The sequence below is a fragment of the Anabrus simplex genome, chromosome 2 (assembly GCF_040414725.1).
Source record: "Anabrus simplex isolate iqAnaSimp1 chromosome 2, ASM4041472v1, whole genome shotgun sequence".
Lineage (NCBI taxonomy): Eukaryota > Metazoa > Arthropoda > Insecta > Orthoptera > Tettigoniidae > Anabrus > Anabrus simplex.
Window position 1 is genome coordinate 201,728,010 of NC_090266.1, and position 22,437 is coordinate 201,750,446.

Sequence of the window (22,437 nt, forward strand, 5' to 3'; positions counted from 1 at the left end):
CTAGACAACTTTGTTATTGTATTGAATAGGTGGACCCTATAAAGTTTAATCATTGTAACTCAGTTCACCGGGCGAGTTGGCCGTGTGGTTAGGAGTGCGCAGCTGTGAGCTCGCATCCGGGAGGTAGTGGGTTCGAACCCCACTGTCGGCAGCCCTGAAGATGGTTTTCCATGGTTTCCCATTTTCACACCAGGCAAATGCTGGGGCTGTACCTTAATTAAGGCCACGGCCACTTCCTTCCCATTCCTAGGCCTTTCCCGTCCCGTCGTCGCCATAAGACCTATCTGTGTCGGTGCGATGTAAAGCAAAATAGCAAAAAAAGAAAAATCTCACTTCAATATGGACAAAAAATGAAATTTCTTACGTTAACTGACATAGTCTACCAGGCAAAGACAATAGCCTACCAATATATGGGCTTAAGAATCAAAGTAGGAAAACTATGTAAAGATATAAAATTTATAAAGCAGTGTATTTCACAGAATTTGACTCCCAACTTTTTGAGGAGTGTTTTTAAAAAGCACAAGGTTCCTCCCCATCAGAGTAACGTTCAACTAAAAACCAAAAAGCTCTGGTTAAGAAATTAATTAAAATTTCCTTTTAAGAAGAAAGCCTTTTTGAATCAGAAATTGTATTAGACTCGCCTCAAGGCCACGGGTTCATTTATGAAGGCTCAATGGAACCTTTTTCAAGAACAGGTTCAAAACAAGCTAATCAACTTGCTTGCCATTAAACAGGCAACATTAGAGAAAAAGGTTGAAGTACTACAGAAGGAAGTAGCATCTAACAAACCTCCCCTTCAAAAAGCTAATCTTAGTTTCAATGACAGATTAATAGGTCATTTTCACACTCCAGTAAGTAACCTGTCTAAGACTAACTTAAATGATAATGAAAAGATTATTCTTGCTAAGGACCGTAAACACAACTGACCTAATTTCAATTTCATCAATGTAGCCTCAAAACTAGTGATAGAATCTGAAGTTGCGATCTGTAAGATGCCACACGAGTTGCAGGAAGACAATTACACAAATATTTATTCCAAATAATAACAACGTTCTTGGCATTATTGATAACGCCTCCCTTACCAAAAGAAAGCATATCCTCGATCTTAGGAAGAAGATTAAAGATGAAGAGCTTATTGTAACTAAAGCCGATAAAGGTAACACGATTGTGATTATGCATAAGGCCAATTACATTCAAAAAGCCAAAATTTTTTTTGACAACGAGACTTCTGCTGTTTCCAAGAAAGATCCATCACAACTACTTCAAAAACAATTAGAATAAACATTAAAGAATGCGGCTTTTCTTTTTTACGGAACAGGAGAAGTATAAATTAATTAATATGAACCCGGGACTTCCAACAGCTAAAGCGCTTCCAAAGATCCACAAGGCCGGGGTCCCCATTCGACCCATAATAAATTACAGACCCAGTCCTCTTTATAAAATGACGCAGTTTGTTCAGAAATTCCTTAGACAACATTACAAATTCACAGCTAACAATCAATCAGGAATATTATAGAATTGGTCAATAAATTGAGCGACTTTAAATTACAGCCATATCATACAATACATTCGTTTGACATTGCTAATGTGTTTCCAAGCATAAAAACTAGTAAGCTACTACCAATCATCAGTAAAAATTTAAAGACTCAGTCTCCTAAGCAAATTGGAAATACAAGATTTTATGGACATACTAAAGTTGCTAATTGATAAAAATTACTTCGTCTTCGACAAAGTAATTTATAAGCTAGATGGGTTAACAATGGGGTCTCTGGTCTCAGAAATTCTAGCTGAAATTTATTTGGATTTTTTAGAGATCACTGTAATAGATAACGGAAACAAATTCACTAATATACATTATTGGTCTAGGTATGTCGATGATACGTTCGTAGTGCTGGATGAGCAGGTAACAGAGGCGACTGCTGCCCTGGAAAAACTCAGTAGTATAGACCCACATATTAAGTCCACATTGGAATTGGAAAATAATGGCACAATTAATTTTTTAGATTTAATAATCAATAGACTTCCTTCATCTTTTACATTCAACAGTTTTAGAAAGCCCACACATGCAGATGTTACCATAAGACAGGATTCGGTACACCCACAAGTCCAAAAAAGAGCTACATACATTAGTCTAGTAGATCGCACCTTTAGGATCCCAATGTCAAAAGCTGATTTGAACAAGGAATTGAACACCATCTGCTCTATGTCTTACGCTAACGGCTATGAAGGAGCTTTCACCGAACGTATAATCAATAAGATTAGACATCTCCCACAAAACACGCTATGTAAAGACAAACCTAGTCATAATTCTTACTCAACTTTCACGTTTAATAATAATTATAAGGTCACTAACATTTTTAATAAGAATAAAGTTAAGGTATCCTTTCATACTGATAATAAGAGTACTGAGGTGTTACATAATTCAACCTCTATAAATAAATCCAAACCTTATCTCAAGTCAGGAGTATATAGGTTTCAATGTAACGACTGTGGCTGCGCTTATCTGAGGCAAACGGGGCGCAGCTTCAAGACATGATATGCTGAACATGTTAATGCTGTGAGGTATAATAGATTATCTACGGTAGGACAACATGTTCATGAATTAGAACACAATTTCACAAGTATAGAGCAAGACATTCAGATACTAGAGACTTTAGTTAAGGTTCGTTATGGATGCTACTGAATTCTGTTATATCCACTTAAACCCGTATTTCAATTCAAATCTTAATCTAAATGATATATGTCGGAGATTGAAAGTTTTCTTTGATTTCCTTATAGCATTTCTTAAAAATGTTCAAATTCCAGACAAGAGTTGAATTTTATGCATTATGCGCAACAAGTTTTCTCAATATTCGTTTTGTCGGCCACACCCCCTCCCAGATCCCCTCCACATGACCGCTCCACACGCCCTTCTCCTGCCTACCCCTATCACCCCTCCCTTGTCCCATCCAGATATGCTTACCTGACTCAAGCTGTTCATTGCTCATTGCACTTCATTTGCACTACGTTCAGTCTATGGCCGTTTGGGGTGAGTCTTATAAACACTTATATTATTGAGTAGGACCTTATAACTTTCCGCTTAGATTTATTATTAACGTTTTTTATTATTCACAGGTACCACATTTGAACTGGGAAATGCAGTTCCTGTTTACATCTTAAGGATCTTTTTACATGTTTCCACCTCAAAGGCCTTTTAGACATAGAAGAATATCGTCAAACTCAAATCTTATTCAGCTGTTTTTATTCACGTTTATTTAAAGAAGGCTCCACGTGAGAAACACAGTCTAAGAACTATAATTGAATTAATGTACAAAATGTTTTAAAATACAAGCTGTTTTATTATTGTAGTTTGCAAACCAAATATTTTGAACTCGGTACTGTATGTTCTCAAAGACATGAATCATCTTGATAATTGTTGCTCAATATCCAGTATATTTGACTCGCAAGTCTTCAACTTGCTGGAAAAGAAAGAATAGTTAAACATTACAGTTCAAAGGTTTCATCATGTGTCGTCATTTTAATGTAGACGTCATAAGGTTTATATCTTATGTAAATAGGTTAATATTTATCATGAGATTTATATAATTGCCTGTTTTCCAAGTTCTTTGTACAACTGAGGATGACGCAAAAATACATCGAAACTAGTCCTGAATAAATTTAGAATGTTGTAATTACATCTAGACAACATTATTATTGTATTGAATAGGTGGACCCTATAAAGTTTAATCATTGTTATGTAGGGAGGCCAGCTTTTCCAGATACTTAGGATGAGGAGAAATCAAATGTTCTGGTTACACCTTTCTGGTTGCTTCTCCTACTGTCAGAGGGCACAGAGTGTTGACAGGAGTTGTAGCAGATGGGCAGGCCAATGCATGCATGACTTATCTCTGAATGGTTGTTTGCAGTGACAAGAGAGCGGGGCTGTAACTCAGTGATATTGCCCATCGTTGGAGCCAGGCTAGCTCACTCCTCCCAAGGTTGCACATTGAAATGGCAGACAACATGACATTAATATTACATTCAGCTCAGGGCTTATAATTGAAAACATTTGTACTGTAGTTAATGTTTTTCTTTTAATTCCAAGCATAATTTCCCTTACAATGAGTAGGGGACAAAATGTTGATGACCTAAAGAATCACTAAAAATGATTGATAAAATGCCCTTAAATTTATGGAAAAATGTTTTAAAATAAGTCAAAGAGGAAAAAAGACTAAAATATTTGACCATGCCAATTCTGGTGACTGTTTAACAATGGTTTTACAAGAAGTACATCCCTGTTCTGTTCACTGCACAGCTCTTGATTTTACATAAATAATTAACTCCTAATTTACTTTTCTTACAAGATATTAGAATCATTCCGTATTGATGGTTTTCACTTTACAAAGGAAAAAATTAAATGTATCCTCCTAATTCAACACAAAACATAATTCCATGATTAGATGGAGCAATAAAATCCAAACATGTTTCCACTCGTTTGAGCCATCTTCAGTGAAATAAGGGTGGGGGTTAAAGTAATCTACATAATACAAGCTAGAAATGTGCTAAGAACATAATGAAGGAACAAATGAAAAGTAAAGGAGACATGACGGAAATAAAAACAATAACAATATTTACATCACTAGAAGGAACAATACCGAGCTCGATAGCTGCAGTCGCTTAAATGCGGTCAGTATCCAGTAATCGGGAGATCGTGGGTTCGAGCTCCACGGTCGGCAGCCCTGAAGATGGTTTTCCGTGGTTTCCCATTTTCACACCAGGCAAATGCCGGGGCTGTACCTTAATTAAGGCCACGGCCACTTCTTTCCAATTCCTAGGCCTTTCCTACCCCATCGTCGCCGTAAGACCTATCTGTGTCGGTGCGACGTAAAGCAAATAACAAAAAAAGAAAAAAAAAGAAGGAACAATAAATAACTTGCTGAGACAAATTCAGTGAAAAAAAGGTTAATATAAAACATAATTGAGCCCAAAAAGTATGCTAGCCTAAGTAGAAAAGAAATGATACAGACGGAAACGAACAATAAGTGCTTGTAGTGAGGTTGCGGACCTTTTAGTCTAAAATTTTTTTAGTTTGATAATAATTCAAAAACAGGACAAAAACACTTGTGTTGAAATTTCAGGCTGACAGTCTGTAGAAACACCATCACCACGAATGGCTAGGAGGGGAGTGAAAAAGCTTCAGAAACCAAGTTTGAGAGGAGACAACATGCCAGGTGAAATGTATGTGACAAGTGATGAAAAAACGCTGATGAATTTAAAATTTTAGAATAGCAGCATTAGTATGAAGAATGAGTTTTCCACCTAATCAATACTTTATTTACAAAATGTTTAAAATTATCTACATTAAAACAGTACCGGTTTCGACCCGCAAATAGGTCATCATCAGCTGTTGGTGAACCTGCTTAATAGCGATTGTACATAAAACATTACTAAAAGCTAATTTAACAAGAATGCCTTATTCTAATATAATACTACTGTTAAGATATATACATATGGTACAATTATAGGGCTTTGACTTGTTGGAGTTCCATTTAAAAATCTATACTGTTGCCAACATTACGTCAAACAAGATACATATATTGCACCCGTCCACCTCCCGAGTCCCAGACTAGCATTTATCTCAGGGGTGTCGGTTCATTTTTTAAGTCATCAAAAATATAAATATAGAGGTATCAGCGAACACGGGGATGAACGGGGCATGTAAAATATATAGTGGGGAAAGCTCAATTGTAAACATGAATTTAAGGACTCCATGATAGGACTAGGAAGTGACATTTAACTTTCAAAAGGGCATAAAAGCTAACTACAATAAAAAGATTATGAGAATTGTTTCCTTTGAAATAACTGCCAGAAGGAGCAGTTTATCGCGCCATCCAGCGCTCTGAATTTCAATACACTTAATAAAACACTTGTTTTGACAACACATTAAATCAACAGGTCACTTGCTTCACCGCAAGTTTCTCACACAACCTCATTTTTTCCATTACAGATTAGAACTTCATTGGCGGTTTCCACTATGGTCACTTACAGTTTACCATACACCTGTTACTTCTCTAACACAGTTTCTCAATTTTGTCGCTGCCACCCGACAATTTAAAATAATGTAAACACACCTAGCCGACACTGGAAACAATCTTCGAGAATGGGGCCGCTAAATTGAAAAGAAATTGAGAATGCTGCTATTCTAAAATTTTTAATTTATCGGCGTTTTTCCATCACTTGCCACATACATTTCACCTGGCACATTGTCTCCTCTCAAACTTGGTTTCTCAAGCTTTTTCACTCCCCTCCTGTTATCAAACTTTTAAAAAAATTAGACTAAGAGGTCCGCAACCTCACTACAAGCACTTATTGTTCGTTTCCGTCTGTATCATTTGTTTTCTTTTCTTCTTTGGCTAGCACACTTTTTGGACTCAATTATGTTTTATATTAACTTTTTTTCACTGAATTTGTCCCAGCAAGTTATTGCTCTTTCTAGTGATGTAAATATTGTATATTGTAATTGTTTTTATTTCCGTCATGTCTCCTTTACTTTTCATTTCTTCCTTCATTATGTTTTAGCACATTTATAGTTTGTATTATGTAGATTACTTTAACCCCCCGCCCTTATTTCACGGAAGATGGCTCAAATGAGTGGAAACATGTTTGAATTTTATTGGTCCATCTAATGATGGAATTATGTTTTGTATTGAATTAGGAGGGTACACTTAATTTTTTTCTTTATAAAGTCCTAATTTACTTGGAAGTGTATATAACATGGAATAGTTAATAACATTAGCTTAATTCTAACATTTTTGTTACATTGCAATGACACAAATAGGTCTTATAGTGACACTGGGACAGTCAAAGGCTAGGAGTGGGAATGAAGTGGCCGTGAACTTTATTAAGGTATAGTCCCAGCTTTTGCCTGATGTGAAAGTAGGAAACCAAGGAAAACCATCTTCAGCATTGCCGACAGTGGTGTTCAAAGTAACGTACCTTCAGATTGGACAAAAGCAGTAATTGCACCTACCTGTAAACAAGGGAACAGGAAGGATTGCAACAACTATCAAGGTATCTCATTGATCAGTATACCAGGCAAGTTGTTCACTGGCATCTTGGAAGGGAGGGTGCGATCAGTGGTTGAGAATAAGTTGGATGGAAATTAGTGTGGTTTCGGACCGCAGAGGGGATGTCATGATCAGATTTTCAGTATGTGTCAGGTAATTAAAAAGTGCTTTGAGAGGAATAGGCAGTTACATTTTGTAGATGTAGAGAAGGCATATGACCAAGGGAAAAGATGTTTGCCTTATTGGGGAACTATGGGATAAAGGGTAGATTAAAATCAATCGAAGGCATTTATGTTGTCAATTGGGCTGCAGTGAAAATTAATGGTAGAATGAGTTCTTGGTTCAAGGTACATACAGGGGTTAGACAACGCTGTCATCTTTCACCTTTTTTGTTCATTGTTTACATGGATCATCTGCTGAAAGTTATAAAGTGGCAGGGAAGGATCAGTTACTTGAAAGTTCAGTAAACAGTCTGGCCTATGCAGAGGACTTGGTCTTAATGGCAGTCTGCAGTTTAATATCTTGGCACTTGAAAATTGGTGCAATGAGTATGGTATAAAAATTAGTCTTTCCAAGATTAAAGTGATGTCAGTAGATAAGAAATCCACGAGAATTGAATGTCAGATTGGGGATATGAAGCTGGAACAGGTAGATAATTTCAAGTATTGAGGATGAGTGTTCTCCTAGGATGGTAGTATAGTATGTGAGATTGAATCAAGGTGCAGTGAGCTCGCAGTTGCAATCAACAGTATCCTGTAAGAAGGAAGTCAGCTCCCGGACAAAACTATCTTTAGATCAGTCTGTTTTCAGGCCAATTTTGCTTTACGGGAGTGAAAACTTGGTGGACTCGGGATATCTTATTCATAAGCTAGAAGCAACAGACATGAAAGTAGCGAGAATAATCTCTGTTACAAACACGTGGAACAGTAGCAGGATGGTACTCGGAATGAGGAAATAAAGGCTGAGTTAGGAATGAACTTGATGGATGAAGCTGTACACATAAACTGGCTTCAATGGTGGGATCATGTGGTGAATAGAGGAGGACATGTTACCTAGGAGAATACTGGACTCTATTATGGAGGGTAATAGGAGTGGAGGGGGACAAAGATGACAATGGCTAGATTCAGTTTCTAACAAAATTTAAAGAGATATAGAACTAAACAAGGCCACAGAAGTAGTTAAAATAGAGGATTTTTGTGCCAATTAGTAAATTCACTGAGGCCTGCGGACTGAAAGTTGAAAGGCATAACAGTTTATAATGAAGATGTATTTATGTATATCATTTTGTTTCTTTAAATTGGTAATCTCATGAAAAACTTTCCGTTCCCCTTCCGAGAGGGGGTGGACTGGACCACTTAAACGGTTGTGCCCTTTCTCTGACTAGGAGTTGTGTGGTGGTTGGGGTGAGGTGATGGATGAAGGAGAGGTAATTTTTTATGTTATTGATTAAGAAGTTTAAGAATGGGTGATTATTATGAACACATGCAAAAACATTTTTTGTTAATATTTTGTGTTCATTGCCATAATAAATGTGCAAGGTTTTAAAACTTAATCTTATAGCACTCTGTCTGTTGTGTGTCCTCTCCTCTCAGTCTGGACGGTGTCATGCAGTCCTTAGTATCATGCCAGGTTGTTGGTCTTTTGTCGGATATTTTCCACTTGCCATGCGCGGTGATATCAATAGGTTTTTTGTGGATATATAGGTATAGTCTATTTGTTTTTGTTTATACTTTGAAATTGCTTTTGGAATATCTTATTGTGCACTAGTGAATTAATAAAAGCTAATGTTTATAAGGAGTGTGGATGTTGTGCTTTATTGGTATATTGATGTAATTTACTGGAGTGAATAGTGGGGAGTGTGTGGTTCTGAGGTGGTTTCGGTTGATATTTCTATTGCCCCATTTATATTTATTGATTTGCTGTTATTTTCAATGTGAATAATTTTAAGATCTGTGCTGGTGTCTGTGAAAAATAAAATTGAAGTTATATGCACATAATAACAGTAATTTGCTAGAATGTGATTATTCTTTTAGGAATGAAACAAATCGTTTTGTCATTAATGAATTGTTTTCCTTTCCAGTCATTATCTAGTATTTAATTAGTTTCCACAGATTCGAAAACTTAAAGGTTATATGTTAACAAATTCAAAACTAAAAGGAAATGGCTTTCACTATAACAAAATAATCTATGGTCTGATGACCCAAACAAGGGGGGTGAGAAAAGTGCATTCATTGTGTAATGATGTTCTTTATTATCTTATGAGATTCCAAATACCAATTTTCACATATGTAGCATTTTTTTTTTTTTTTTTGAGATATAAGTATCCCTGTTAAAGCATTCAACCCCTTTTTCAGTCCTTTTCACGCCTCCTCCCCCCTCCCCAAGTGGATTTTCTGAAGAAAATACATACTTAATTTTTAAAGGAGATTCCAAATACCAGTTTTTACGTCTGTAACTTGTTGAGTTTTTGAGATATACTCATTTTAAATATTCACCCCATTTTCATTTCTTTTAACCCCCTTGAGTGGATTTTCCAAAAACAAAAAATGCATGTTTCTTTACTTTAAAAGAGATTTCAAATACCAATTTTTCACGTCTATAATATCTTCAGTTTTTGAGTTATAAGTATACTCATAAAAATTATTAATCCCTTTTTTCACTTATTTTTACCCCCCTTAAGTGGGTTTTGCAAAAAAGAAAAAAATGAGTGTTTCTTTATGTTTAAAGGAAATTCCAAATACCAATTTTCACATCTTTAAATTGTTAAGATTTTGAGATATAGATATAATCATTTTAAAAATTCATCCCAGTTTTCACCCTCCTGAACGAAGGAATATTCAGAAATCCTCCTTTAGTGAGCACCTACACTTTAATATAAATGTATCCCCAAAATTTCACTTCTTTATGTTCAGTAGTTTTGGCTCGATGATGAATCAGTCAGTCAGGACATGTTATTTTGTATAATATATAGATAACTGATTTTTTTTTTTCTTCTTTTCAGAACAACTTCAAGAAGAGGAGACTAAAAAATCCATTGTTAACTTTGTGCTGATGTTGAGGAAAGGTCATAAACAGCAGTATAAGAATTTGGCTGTACCAGTTGACTCTGAAATGGCTCTCAACCTTAAAAATCGTGAAGAGGTGTGTTTTTTTAATAACTAATTAATTTTAAGGAACTATTTTCATTCCTGAAAAACCAGCTTCTTATCATAATTATTTAGACATTCTTTACTCAAGGATGCTGAATTTGTATGTTGGTATTTAGGAGTGATTTAATTGCATAAGATCCATCTTAGTAGATTTACTGCTGCTTGAAAGAACACATTTTAAGGGAAAAATTATGGTCTGTGGTGTCCATTAACCCATTTGTGTTTAATTTTTTTGTTTGATTTGTCTTCTGTGGCATTACAGAAAATAATACTGGGTCATCCAATTATCTCAGAACCAGAACGGCTGCTGGAAGTGACTAAGTCAACAGTTGCATGGGAGGGAGGGGAGCCAGCAGGGACTACTGGTTTTGGTTTTGTCTCACAACGCAGTTTGTTTAGAGTTTCAATGAGGGCGACACTTGTGTGCAGAGTGAAGTGAGAATAAATGGAAAAAGAAAAAAATAATAATAATAGGCCTAATTCTTGTATTCCACTTTGAGTGTTTATTTACGAATCGTATTTCTGTACAGAATCCACTCGTGCTATTAGGAGATTATTTCAAGAGAAATTACCAGGTGTTCGAGTTTCAAGTCGAGGCCTGGTTCATAGATTAGTAAATTTTTGAAACAGGAAACATTAATGATAAGAAGTGAAGAAGGCAACATACAGTACTAACAGAAGAAAAGTTTTAGGACATTAGACAGCACCTGAAAAATACTTGTAAGAAATCTCTTAGCTCTCTTTCTGAGCAAGTGGGAATTTTTTATGTTTCTATACAAAGTGTTATGCAATTATGTAAGTTCAAACCCTATAAATGTACTGTGGTGCAAGAACTTAAACCGGGTGATCCTCTGTGTAGAATTAGATTTAGTGAATAGATTTTGAATAAAGTACATGACAGAGAAATTGAACGCAATCTCATTCTCTTCTCAGACAAAGCTTAGTTTTCATTTACATAGGGATGCAAATTATCAAAACAGCCAATATTGGAGTGCCAATAAACCTAATCTGATAAACGAGGAACCTCTTCATGATGAAACATTATGGTTGAGTACTTTTAAAACCCATTGGCGAAACAGCCCCTAAGAAGGGCATGGCCTACCAAGCGACTGCTGCTCAGCCCAAAGGCCTGCAGATTACAAGGTGTCATGTGGTTAACGAAACTATTCCTCTTGGCCATTATTCTTTGCTTTCTAGACCAGAGCCGCTATCTTACTGTCAGATAGCTCCTCAATTGTATTCACATAGGCTAAGTGGACATTGAACCTGCCCTCAGATCCAAATAAAAATCCCTGACCTAGCCGGAAATCGAATCCAGGGCCTCTGTGTAAGAGGCAGGCACACTACCCCTACACTGAGGGGCTGGGAAGTACTTTTAAGGAGCATTAGAATTTATCAAGCAGTCGGTCTAGCTTGCTCTTGTATCACCCAGCCGGCAGGAAGCAATAGCTTGCCGACCTCAGCTGCGGTTCTACATTAATTGAATGACCCTTTACAAGTCAGTTTAATAATGTTTTTATGTATACTTTACAAAAACTTTGCCATTGCCATATGGCTATACTAGGTGCTTGCTGTAACTGTGATGAATTTTGAGGAGGGTTGTACTGTTACTTAGCATTTAACTTCAACTAAAAATCTGACATGGTAGCATACTTTGTAAGTTAGATAGTCAAACAATAAATATAAAATAATTTATAATAATAAATAAACCGGGCGCGTTGGCCGTGCGCGTAGAGGCGCGCGGCTGTGAGCTTGCATCCGGGAGATAGTAGGTTCGAATCCCACTATCGGCAGCCCTGAAAATGGTTTTCCGTGGTTTCCCATTTTCACACCAGGCAAATGCTGGGGCTGTACCTTAATTAAGGCCACGGCCGCTTCCTTCCAACTCCTAGGCCTTTTCTATCCCATCGTCACCATAAGACTTATCTGTGTCGGTGCGACGTAAAGCCCCTAGCAAAAAAAATAATAAATAACAAATAAAAATCAAACCAAACCCCATGGCACTACAGCCCTTGCAGGGCCTTGGCCTACCAAGCGACCGCTGCTCAGCCCGAAGGCCTGCAGATTATGAGGTGTCATGTGGTCAGCACATCGAATCCTCTCGGCCATTATTCTTGGCTTTCTAGACCGGGGCCACTATCTCACCATCAGATAGCTCTTCAGTTCTATTCATGTAGGCTGAGTGGACCTCGAACCAGCCCTCAGATCCAGGTAAAAATCCCTGACGTGGCCGGGAATCGAACCCGGGACCTCCGGGTAAGAGGCAGGCACGCTACCCCTACACCACTGGGCTGGCATATAAATAACAAATAGTAATAAATATTCAACTACCCAGTTCAATGATACCTTCAAGTTTAAATTTCCTTTCTAAAGCCAGCAATAAAGTAAGACTCCATAGAATGGTTTAATTTGAAAAGAAAAACCAAAACCAGACTTAAACGTAAGTGGTCAGGAAGCGACAGGTTGCCAGTTAGTAGAGTGTACCGTGAACCAAAAAGATATAAGATATTGCAACGATATAATTGACAAAGGGAGAGTAAATTTTAAGTGAAAAGGCAAATTTGAACTTTCCATATATTATTTCCAAACATCAGCATTAACAGTAATAGTCATAATAACAGTTAGGTTGGAAAGCATGACCTTAAATCAGGATTTGATAAATACATTTAGCCCTAACTTCACAAGCCACTTGAAGGTAAAAAACAGATACATGACTCGCAGTTGGAATAAAATCATAGGGATAAAGAACAATGATACCAATTGCTAGTAAGGCACAATTCGTGGACCAACCACCTATAGATTATAAAAAGCCTTAAGCTATGAAAAAGGATTTTAGTTAATTATCATGAGAAGTTAACATTTACAAGCCCAGTGGGCATCAGGAAAATCTTAGACAGATATTCCCTAAGTAGTATTAAACTTGACTAGATAAAACTTTATAATTCATAAAGCCAACAAGTAACAAATACAGATTTCACTTTATACCCATCAACCAGTATGTAAAATATAGGAAGAATAAAAATATCTTACAAGAATCCTAATAAGAAGGCCAAAAACTAGAACATGCAAGTTACACAATGACTTTTAAGAGAAAAGTGAGGGAGATGGGGGAGGGATGCTAGTGGATTACAATATTAAGGTTTTTGCACCAAATACCAAGGGGAGAAAATAGCATTACCCAATTATATAAGAAACATGGACACAAATATAAGAAACGTGGACACAAAGGACTTCACAATTTACAAAATTTAGTTGAATAGAATTAGTCCCTTTGTAGGTTCCACAAAAAAACAAAACCCACAAGGTATTAAATTACAAAACCCTTTCTCAAGCACGAATATGCACAAATGTCATACTCAATGTCTTACGATCACTGTAGAAGAGAAATGAAGTAAAAACTCATTTCAGAGAATTAGCATAAGTGAGTAGTAAGTAGTCATGTTGCCTTCCTGTCTATCAAAGTGTGCTACTTCAAAGTTTCTTTTAGAAATGTTCAAGTCCAAAATCACAGTGGGAGGTTAAACATGTGAAATTATTCATAGCGTAGAAGTTAGTCTCTTTCTTTGCCTCTTACCTTGTTGTGCATGAAGAATAAATAGCGGGGAGACTAGCACCCAAGAATAAAACTAAGTTGCACTCCTTAACCCAAACACACCAACACGACAAACTCCAATTTTTACGAGAACATTGCTGCCTCTATATAGTTGTTGGAGCGGGGAGAACATAGGGAGAGTACACATGCATGTAAGTTTCTAGAATGTAGAGGCACACAAGTTTCTAGAATGTAGAGGAAAGTTCTTCAGTGACTTCAGCGAAGTCCAAGGTTGTTGACATTGAACGAGCTTGGAGGTGCAATACGGGGAGTAGCGATGATGGTGAGTAAAACTGCTACATTACACAAAATAATTTCACTGTATTATATTTTATTATCCGGTCCCAAGTCCGGAATGGGAAAGGAGGGGGGGTTAGCTGGCTTGGCAACCAGCTGTAAAAACTGCTAACGCTGAGTGTTGAGCAATGGTAAATAATTCGACCCCCCCATAGGGGTCAACGGCTTCTGGCAGATGAGCCCCTTTGGGTGGGGTGATGATCCCCTCAGTGTAGGAAATGACACTTGAAACCATCAACTGTGTTTTTGGCCTAACGGCAAAACGGACGGAGGAACCTCCTTTTTGTGGTTCTCAACGGCCCTGGAGGCACATGAGGTCATGCCAGATGGACTGGCTATGAAGGCGCAACTCAGTGGTATTTCGAGTCTGCGGCAGTCTGTAGCAGTTGTGGTACTACAACCTGCACGTCGCATTTCAATTGTGCCTCAAGTATAGTTCCGAGATCATAATGTGTGAGTCACTTCCTTGCAAGCTGCGATCCACCTTAAACAAAATCCCGCTTGTGGCACCTTTTCCTGCTGTCACTCCCTTCAACTTAAGTCCAACGGCAATGGGATAAGGATGGTGGAGGCAGGTTTTCGGGTGAAACTTGAAGCCTGTAGTTCAGACCTGCACGTTGGCAGCAGATGTGTGATGGTCATCTTTCTGAGACCCCGTGACTACTTAGGAATTCAGTCCTGCATCTGTGTTTGGGCAGGCCTATTTAGGATCACCGCTACCAGGCGAGTTGGTCTTGCGGTTAGGGGTGCGCAGCTGTGAGCTCGCATCCGGGAAATAGTGGGTTCGAATCCCACTGTCGGCAGCCCTGAATATGGTTTTCCGTGGTTTCCCATTTTCACACCAGGTAAATGCTGGGACTGTACCTTAATTAAGGCCATGGCCGCTTTCTTCTCATTCCTAGGCCTTTCCTGTCCCATCGTTGCCATAAGACGTATATGTGTTGGTGCGACGTAAAGCAAATAGGAAAAAAAAAAAAGGATCACCGCTGCCCACCCTGAATGGGGAAGGCCCTAGAAAATGTGGGCTAAACATCGGTAGTCACACTCAGCCGGCTGGGAAGCCACACCCAGCGGGTCACCCCTTATGCAGTCGAAAAACTAAGATTACCAAAACTTTGATTATAGAGACCTGGAATATTCAAACCCTACTTGATTTGAAAGACAATAACATACCTGAGAGAAGAACAGCGCTTGTCACCCATGAGCTTGGGCGATTGAACATTGATATTGCTGCCTTAAGTGAAACCAAGACCGTCCAGTAAAGGTAAACTTACAGAGTTCAGCTCAGGTTACACAATCTTTTGGAAGGGAAAAGATGAGGGAGAACACTGCATTCATGGTGTTGGATTCGCTGTGAAGACCACCTTGGTGAATGATTATCAGCTAACTCCAACCGCTGTCAGCGAAAGAATTATGACTCTCCGAATCCCACTCTCAGGAGCTAAATCGGTGCCACTCATCTCCACATATGCCCCCACCTTGGATGCTGATGTAGAAGCTGAAGACCAATTCTACAACCTGCTGAGCACTACCATCACCAAGTACCACCAAGAGATGAGCTCTTACTATTTAGCGATTTCAACGCCAGAGTAGGTAAAGATCACCTATTATGGAGCAATGTGAAGGGAAAACATGGACTTGGCAACTGTAATGCCAATGGTCTGCTGCTCCTTGGTTTACGTGCTGAACATGAACTCTTTATTACTAATACTCAGTTCCGCCTGCCAAATCGCTACAAGACCACTTGGATGCATCCTCGCTCAAAGCACTGGTACATCCTTCACTATATCATCACCAGGCAATGTGATAAAAAATATGTCCTTGTTACAAGGACCGCAAGAAACAGTGATGACTACTGGACAGATCATATAACCAATATAGACCAATAGTTCCTGCTGCCTTTATCATTTCCACACATATTTCATCCGTCCCTACTGCTTTTCCTGTTTTCATTAGTTTAACAGCCATTTCCACCTCTGCCATTGCAATATCACTCTCCATTTCAGGATCATCATCATTTACCACCACACTCTCTACTGCATCATTTCTCACATTCAGGAGTTTATCGAAATAGTATGAGGGCGTTTTTTTTTTTTTTTTTTCAACCTCCGGAGGGTCGTAAATGAAAGACAAGTGTACGTATCCAAATTAATTTATTACCAAATGTTCGACATAATCACCATGAAGGTTGAGGCATTTGTTATACCTGTGGACAAGCTTTTCGATCCCCTCTGCACAGTGTGTTGCCGCCAGTGAGTTCAGATAGGCCCGAACGTTGGTTTGAAGGTCTTCATCCTCCTGGAACCTCTGCCCTCTCAGCCACTTTTTCAGTCCCGGGAAGAGGTGGAAGTCACTCGGCGCTAAATCGGGACTGTACGGTGGGTGGTCAAAAACGTCCCATCGAAATTCCTCCTGCAGAAGTTGTTGGGTGACACGAGCACTGTGAGGGCATGCGTTGTCATGAATGAAGAGGATTCCAGACGTCAGCATGCCTCGTTGTTTGTTCTGTATGGCCCTCCGCAGTCGTCGTAAAGTCTGGCAATAAACAGCTGCATTGATCGTAGAGCCCTGTTCCATGAACTCAACAAGCAACACACCTTTTTGGTCCCAAAAGACTGTAGCCATCATCTTTCTTTCGTTGAAGGTTTGCTTAAACTTCTTCGGTTTGTTTGGTGAGTGCGTGTGCATCCATTGACGTGATTGTTTTTTTTTGTTTCGGTGGTGACGTACAAAACCCAATTCTCATTGCCAGTCACAATTTTCTTCAACAAATCACCACCTTCAGCCTCATAACGGGTAAGAAACAGCAACGCTGCTGCCATCCGGCGACTTTTGTGGTCATCAGACAACATCCTCAGAACCCATCGGGCTCACAATTTCTGGTAGCGCAGGTGTTCTGTTATGATCTTGTAAACAGATGACCTTGAAACTGCAGGGAATTTCTCACACAACTCGCTTACGGTAAACCTTCGGTTCTTGCGAACCTCTTGGTCAATTTCATGAACAATGTCATCTGTAGCGACAGATTTGCGTCCTTGCCCCCCTTCATCGTGAACATCGGTACAGCCTTCTTTGAACTTCCTGCACCATTCACGCACAACACCATCACTCATAACGTTTGGACTGTATACTCGACTCATTCGTCGATGAATGTCAGCTGCACTATTCCCTTCTGCTTGAAGGAAACGTATCACACTACGCACCTCACATTTGGCGGGAGCGTCAATAGTAGCGTCCATGTTTCCGTGCCAGTACCTCAGCTCACACTAGTATGAGGAAGTTGGCTGTGACCACGGGTTGAGGGGAGGACTTGCGCAGTCACCTTCCAAGCGCGAACAGTTCCCACAGCTTGTGTGGTTCTTTACCTGAGCGATCGGAGGTTGAAAAAAAAAACACCTTCGTATTTCCACCTATCCTTCATCTCCTGTGGGTCCGTTATTACATTTCCACTTTCTTCCTTCACGTGCTTTATGTAGATTATTTCTTTTCTCATTTTTTTATCAATCCATACAGCATCTTTTTTCCACCATTTACATCCTTTACCAATTGTGTGAACTTCTCCCAACATTTTTTTCTTTGCCTCATTTACCACCTTTCTACACTTACTTTTAATTTCCTGATACTTAATCTTACTGCCTTCTTTCCTATCTCTATTCCATTTGTGCCATTCTTTCTTCTTTTGTTTAACAACATCCTTCACCTTTTCATTCCACCCAGGTGCCCCCTTATCCTTCACTCTTGCCAAAGTTGTGCTGCAAATCTTCTCTGCACAACTTACAAATGAGTTTTTAAATTTGGTCCATTCTTTTTCCACACTTTCTATTTCTGATAGAGGAAAGTACTTTTTTAATTCCTCCTGAAATTTCTCGTGGGTTCTTTTATCTTTTAATTTCTGTACTTTTATTTTCTTCTGTCTTATTTTGTTTACTCTCTCAATTTTAGCTATTTTCAATTTTGCTTCCACTACTCTGTGGTCTCCATTAAACACCTCACCTGGTAGTGCAGTTACATCTATTTACACTTTACGATTTATTTTCTCAACAAAAAAAATAATCAATAACTGTTTTTGTCCTTCTTTCACCCCAGCCATATCTAGTGATCTTTCTACTATTCTTCTTTCTAAACCAAGTGTTACCCACAATTTCTCTCACAAAATTCAATCAACTTATCTCCATCCAAATGGACCGATCACTTCTTCTTTACCAATTCTGTCATTTCCATTATGCGCATTGAGGTCTCCCACGACTGTCACCCCCACATCGATTACCTCCTCGAGTGTCTCCAAGAATTCCTCTATATTTTCCTCACTGTTTCCAATTTGGGGTGCATAAACTTGGTTGAAATCTTTCATTCCTTCTTCCATCCTCAGTCGTACTCTGATTATTCTATCACTAGCGTAGTCTACCCTATCAACATTTTCATCCAGGATTTTGTTAACAATCACTCCTACTCCATTCTTTGTCTCACCACCATCACTCCAGTATAGGGTGTACCCTCTACTCATCCTCCACTTGACCTCACTCAGTCACATCATTGCAACATTCTCTTTCTCCATAAAATCAACTCCTCTGATATTCCCATCAGTGTCACAACATTTATTATTCCCACCTTCACATTGTTATTAACCTAGTATTAGCCATAAATTTCTGAAAAATTTGTGATACACTTTTTTTTTTTGTGATTAGCACATAGAAATTAACAGCAGACCACACAAATGCACGTAGTGTCCACTTGCATTTGGAATATAGTAGGTTGGAAGCCCTGAAGATGGTTTTCCGTGGTTTCCCATTTTTGCACCATGCAAATGCTGGAGCTGTACCTTAATTAAGGCCACATTTGGTTCCTTTCCACTCCTAGCCCTTTCCTATCCCCTTGTTGCCATAAGACCTATCTGTGTAAGTGCAACGTACAGCAAATTGTAAAAGTAATGATCAGCATTCTATTGTTATCTATATAATAAAACAAATTTTTGACTCATTATATTTATATAAAGTGTGAACATAATTCTTTTTAATTTCGTCATTTACTTGTTCTGTCATTCACATTTATACATCAGTTACTGCTAGTATAGTACATGTATGTAGCATATTGAGAAAGAAAGAAACAAGTGTACAAATACTGTAAATATCAGGACAAAAATGAAGGTAGGAAAGGTAAAGGAACACGCGCACGCACGTAGGATTGTTATTTTGTTGTAGTTTTTTAATCCCATTTTGTCCATCCCTTTCCTTGCTTACTGTCTCATTGCTAGTTATTAATTCAAATTTTCTCATGTCAGCAGGCAAGAGTAATTTAAAATACTTTTGTGAATTTGAGTATGTATCCAGTTTTATAATAGAATTTTTCAATGTTAAAATGCTTTGAATGATTGAGTTTTTATTTGATCACCACTATTAACTTACCTCCAATCTCATCTCTTTTCATCTTCTTTTTAGGCTGAGCGTGCTGAAAAGGAACGTGTAAAGCGCTTGACCTTGGATATTAATGAACGCCTTGAAGAGGAAGATTATCAGGAAATGCTTGCTCAGGTATTATTGTCAGAAATTATATTGTTGTATTTGTTCAGAAATAATAAGGTTATTTATTTTAAGATGAAATTAGGGAGACTATTGTCATCTGTCAGTCCAGTGTAACATTACTTAGTTTTTGTTATTTGATGAAAGAACAGAAAAGCATTCTACAGGTGATTCCCAAACATGTGGAAAGTAATCAGGGGTTGGATAATACTCCCCAAAACTACAGAGAATGATGTCCCTATCAATATACACCATACAGTCGATCGTTTATGAGTTACAGGCTCATTCTGCATTCTGATACAAAAAGTCTTAGAAATGTGCACCATACACCTGAATGCACGCCTGATCGAGGCACCTCATTGCTTGTCAGGCATATTCAAACACTCCAGGTATTGCACGTATTTGATGGCAACCTTGTTTCTCATTCTGGCAAAGTTCTGCAATATCTGTAATGGCATGCCTGACTCTAAACTTAAATACAAACTATCTCCCCACCCCATTCCAGCTAATAAGAAACAGGTGTAGCTCATAAACAATCAACTGTAGGGCATTTTATTTATTTATTGATTGATTGATTGATTGATTGATTGATTGATTGATTGATTGATTGATTGATTGATTGATTGATTGATTGATTGATTGATCAACAGGTATTTCTGCCCACTTACAGAACATTTCCATTTCTTATTTTATAAATAATTTACAATAAAAATTAAAATATGAAACGTAATGCTATACTTATGAACCAAGGACAGTGGTAAGTGTGTGTTTCAACTTATTATTTTAATTTTTTTTAAATATACATTGTTAATCTAAATTAATCTAAGGACTAAATTATTCATGGTACACAATAATGTTACTCTATTTATGTCTTTTCTCTGTGTGAGTTCCCCTCTAACTGACCTTAACAAGACACATTCGTCGTGAAATATGTCCACGTTTGGCATTTTATTAATTGACTTATTCTGTTTAATGGTGAAATGTAAATACTAGGCAAATACTGAGATGGTGCCTTTGCATAGGCTCCATCATATTCCTTCCTTATCCTAGCATCACAGAAGCACAGGCTATGAAGGATTTAACATATGCACTAAATACATAGGGCTATTGAGCAGAATGTTCCAAACCTTGAAATGAAAATGCTGTTCTCCGTCAATTTATATAGTGACCTCTTGAACAATACTGTAAGGTGGATTTTAAAACAGAGAAATGAAGCTGATTTATCTCTCAGAATCTGATCTACCCACAGTGAATAAGAAATAAAAAGATAAAAATATACAGAGAGGGAGCGAGAGAGAGCTCTGGCGAACTGAGAACACATGCGTCCAACTGTCAGAGCACTAGTGACTGTCCTAAAAACATTTTAAACTTTTACATAATCAGCATTAAACATACTTATTTAGGCATTAAAATGTGAATGAGATTCAAAATAATCTTAACAATGGTAAAGTGAGCTCATTGTTGGAAGAATCATCAGTATCCTCTGACTGACTACTGAACAACCTCATTTTCAGTCTGCTGCCACTACAACCTTTGTGTTGCCATGTTCAAAATCAAATCAAAATCTCTTTATTTGCAAATGAGGTGTCTACCTCGGTGGCAAATGGTACACTAAAATACATTATTGTCAAGCACTAAATATTAAATTAACAACAGAAGAAAATTTTCTTATAATACAATATTATACAATTTACGCTGACAATTTTTTCTATTAAACACACAGCTCATCCTTAATAAATTTATATTGTTTACAAAATTCTACTTATAATATCTCCTGTACTACTTACAAATATAGTCAACTGATATACAGTATGTGGAATTACTTCAAATACAACTATACAACTGGTATAAGATTAAAATTTACATTGCATTTATTTAATTATTTTTTTACCCATTCTGGAACCTAAGTAGCATAACGACCTGCTGCGTCTTAACCAGAGCCCCCTTTCGCCACCACTTTTCAGAGTTCCTGAAGGGCCTTCACAGCTACCGTAGTGGTCCCAGGGCCCTCGAAGTCCCCACTGTACTTCACCCCTACAGGCAGTCCCTTACTTTGGCTGTCCAAACTCCTTAGACCAGGGCCCTGTTTCATAAAACATCTTTCACTAATATTATTAGTAAGAAACCAATAATATTAACTAATAATATTAGTATTATGTTTCATAAAATTGTTAGTTAATAATATTAATTATTAGTTTATGAGTCAAAATTATTAGTAGATGTTCCTAATAATATTAGTAAAGTGTTTCATAGACAACATGACTAATAAAAGTTACTCATATTATTAGGATTATTTCCATGAGTGTATTTTGACTCATAATTCATATTATTAGTGAAACCAAAGTGAGCAGTATTTTAATATTTTGGCATAAAATCATGAAGATCACTGAAGTGGTCAACTCTGATTCAAATAGTGATAAGGAACGAGTGTAGGTATTCACCGTTCAATAAATGTTACGTCAAACATGCGAATACCGGTACAATGGGAGATTTAGGTTAGGTTACATAACTTTTGAGTATTTGCTTGATAGTATTTGTAGGTAATAGAACGTTCCACTGCAAGGAATGAAGCATAACCTTAAAATAGCAGCTTCGCATTGCACTCCACCGGTTGGTAGTGATACACAGTATCATTGTGTTTCTCTAGTGCAGTTCTGTTCGGACACTCCAAGTATCTTTTAAAATCTTGGCTTATATCACCAGTAAACTAAGATGATGCTGGTGATGATTATTGTTTTAAGAGGAAGTAGGCTACAACTAGGCAACCATCATCTGTAACAACACTAATTAGATAAAAATGGAAAGGATCCGACATTTTGAAAAATGAAGGTATCGGC

The 22,437-nt window shown here is 37.7% G+C and overlaps 1 protein-coding gene across 2 annotated transcripts in view; it reads left to right on the top strand.

Moving 5' to 3' along the window:
- LOC136864008 (regulator of nonsense transcripts 2) overlaps nucleotides 1–22,437 on the top strand; it is a 514,509-nt gene that overhangs the window by 448,763 nt on the left and 43,309 nt on the right. For both annotated transcript variants that reach the window (XM_067140503.2, XM_067140504.2), the window contains exons 19-20: nucleotides 10,048–10,187; nucleotides 19,520–19,612. In XM_067140503.2, the coding sequence (XP_066996604.2) occupies nucleotides 10,048–10,187; nucleotides 19,520–19,612 (233 nt within the window). The remainder of the gene's footprint in view (nucleotides 1–10,047; nucleotides 10,188–19,519; nucleotides 19,613–22,437) is intronic.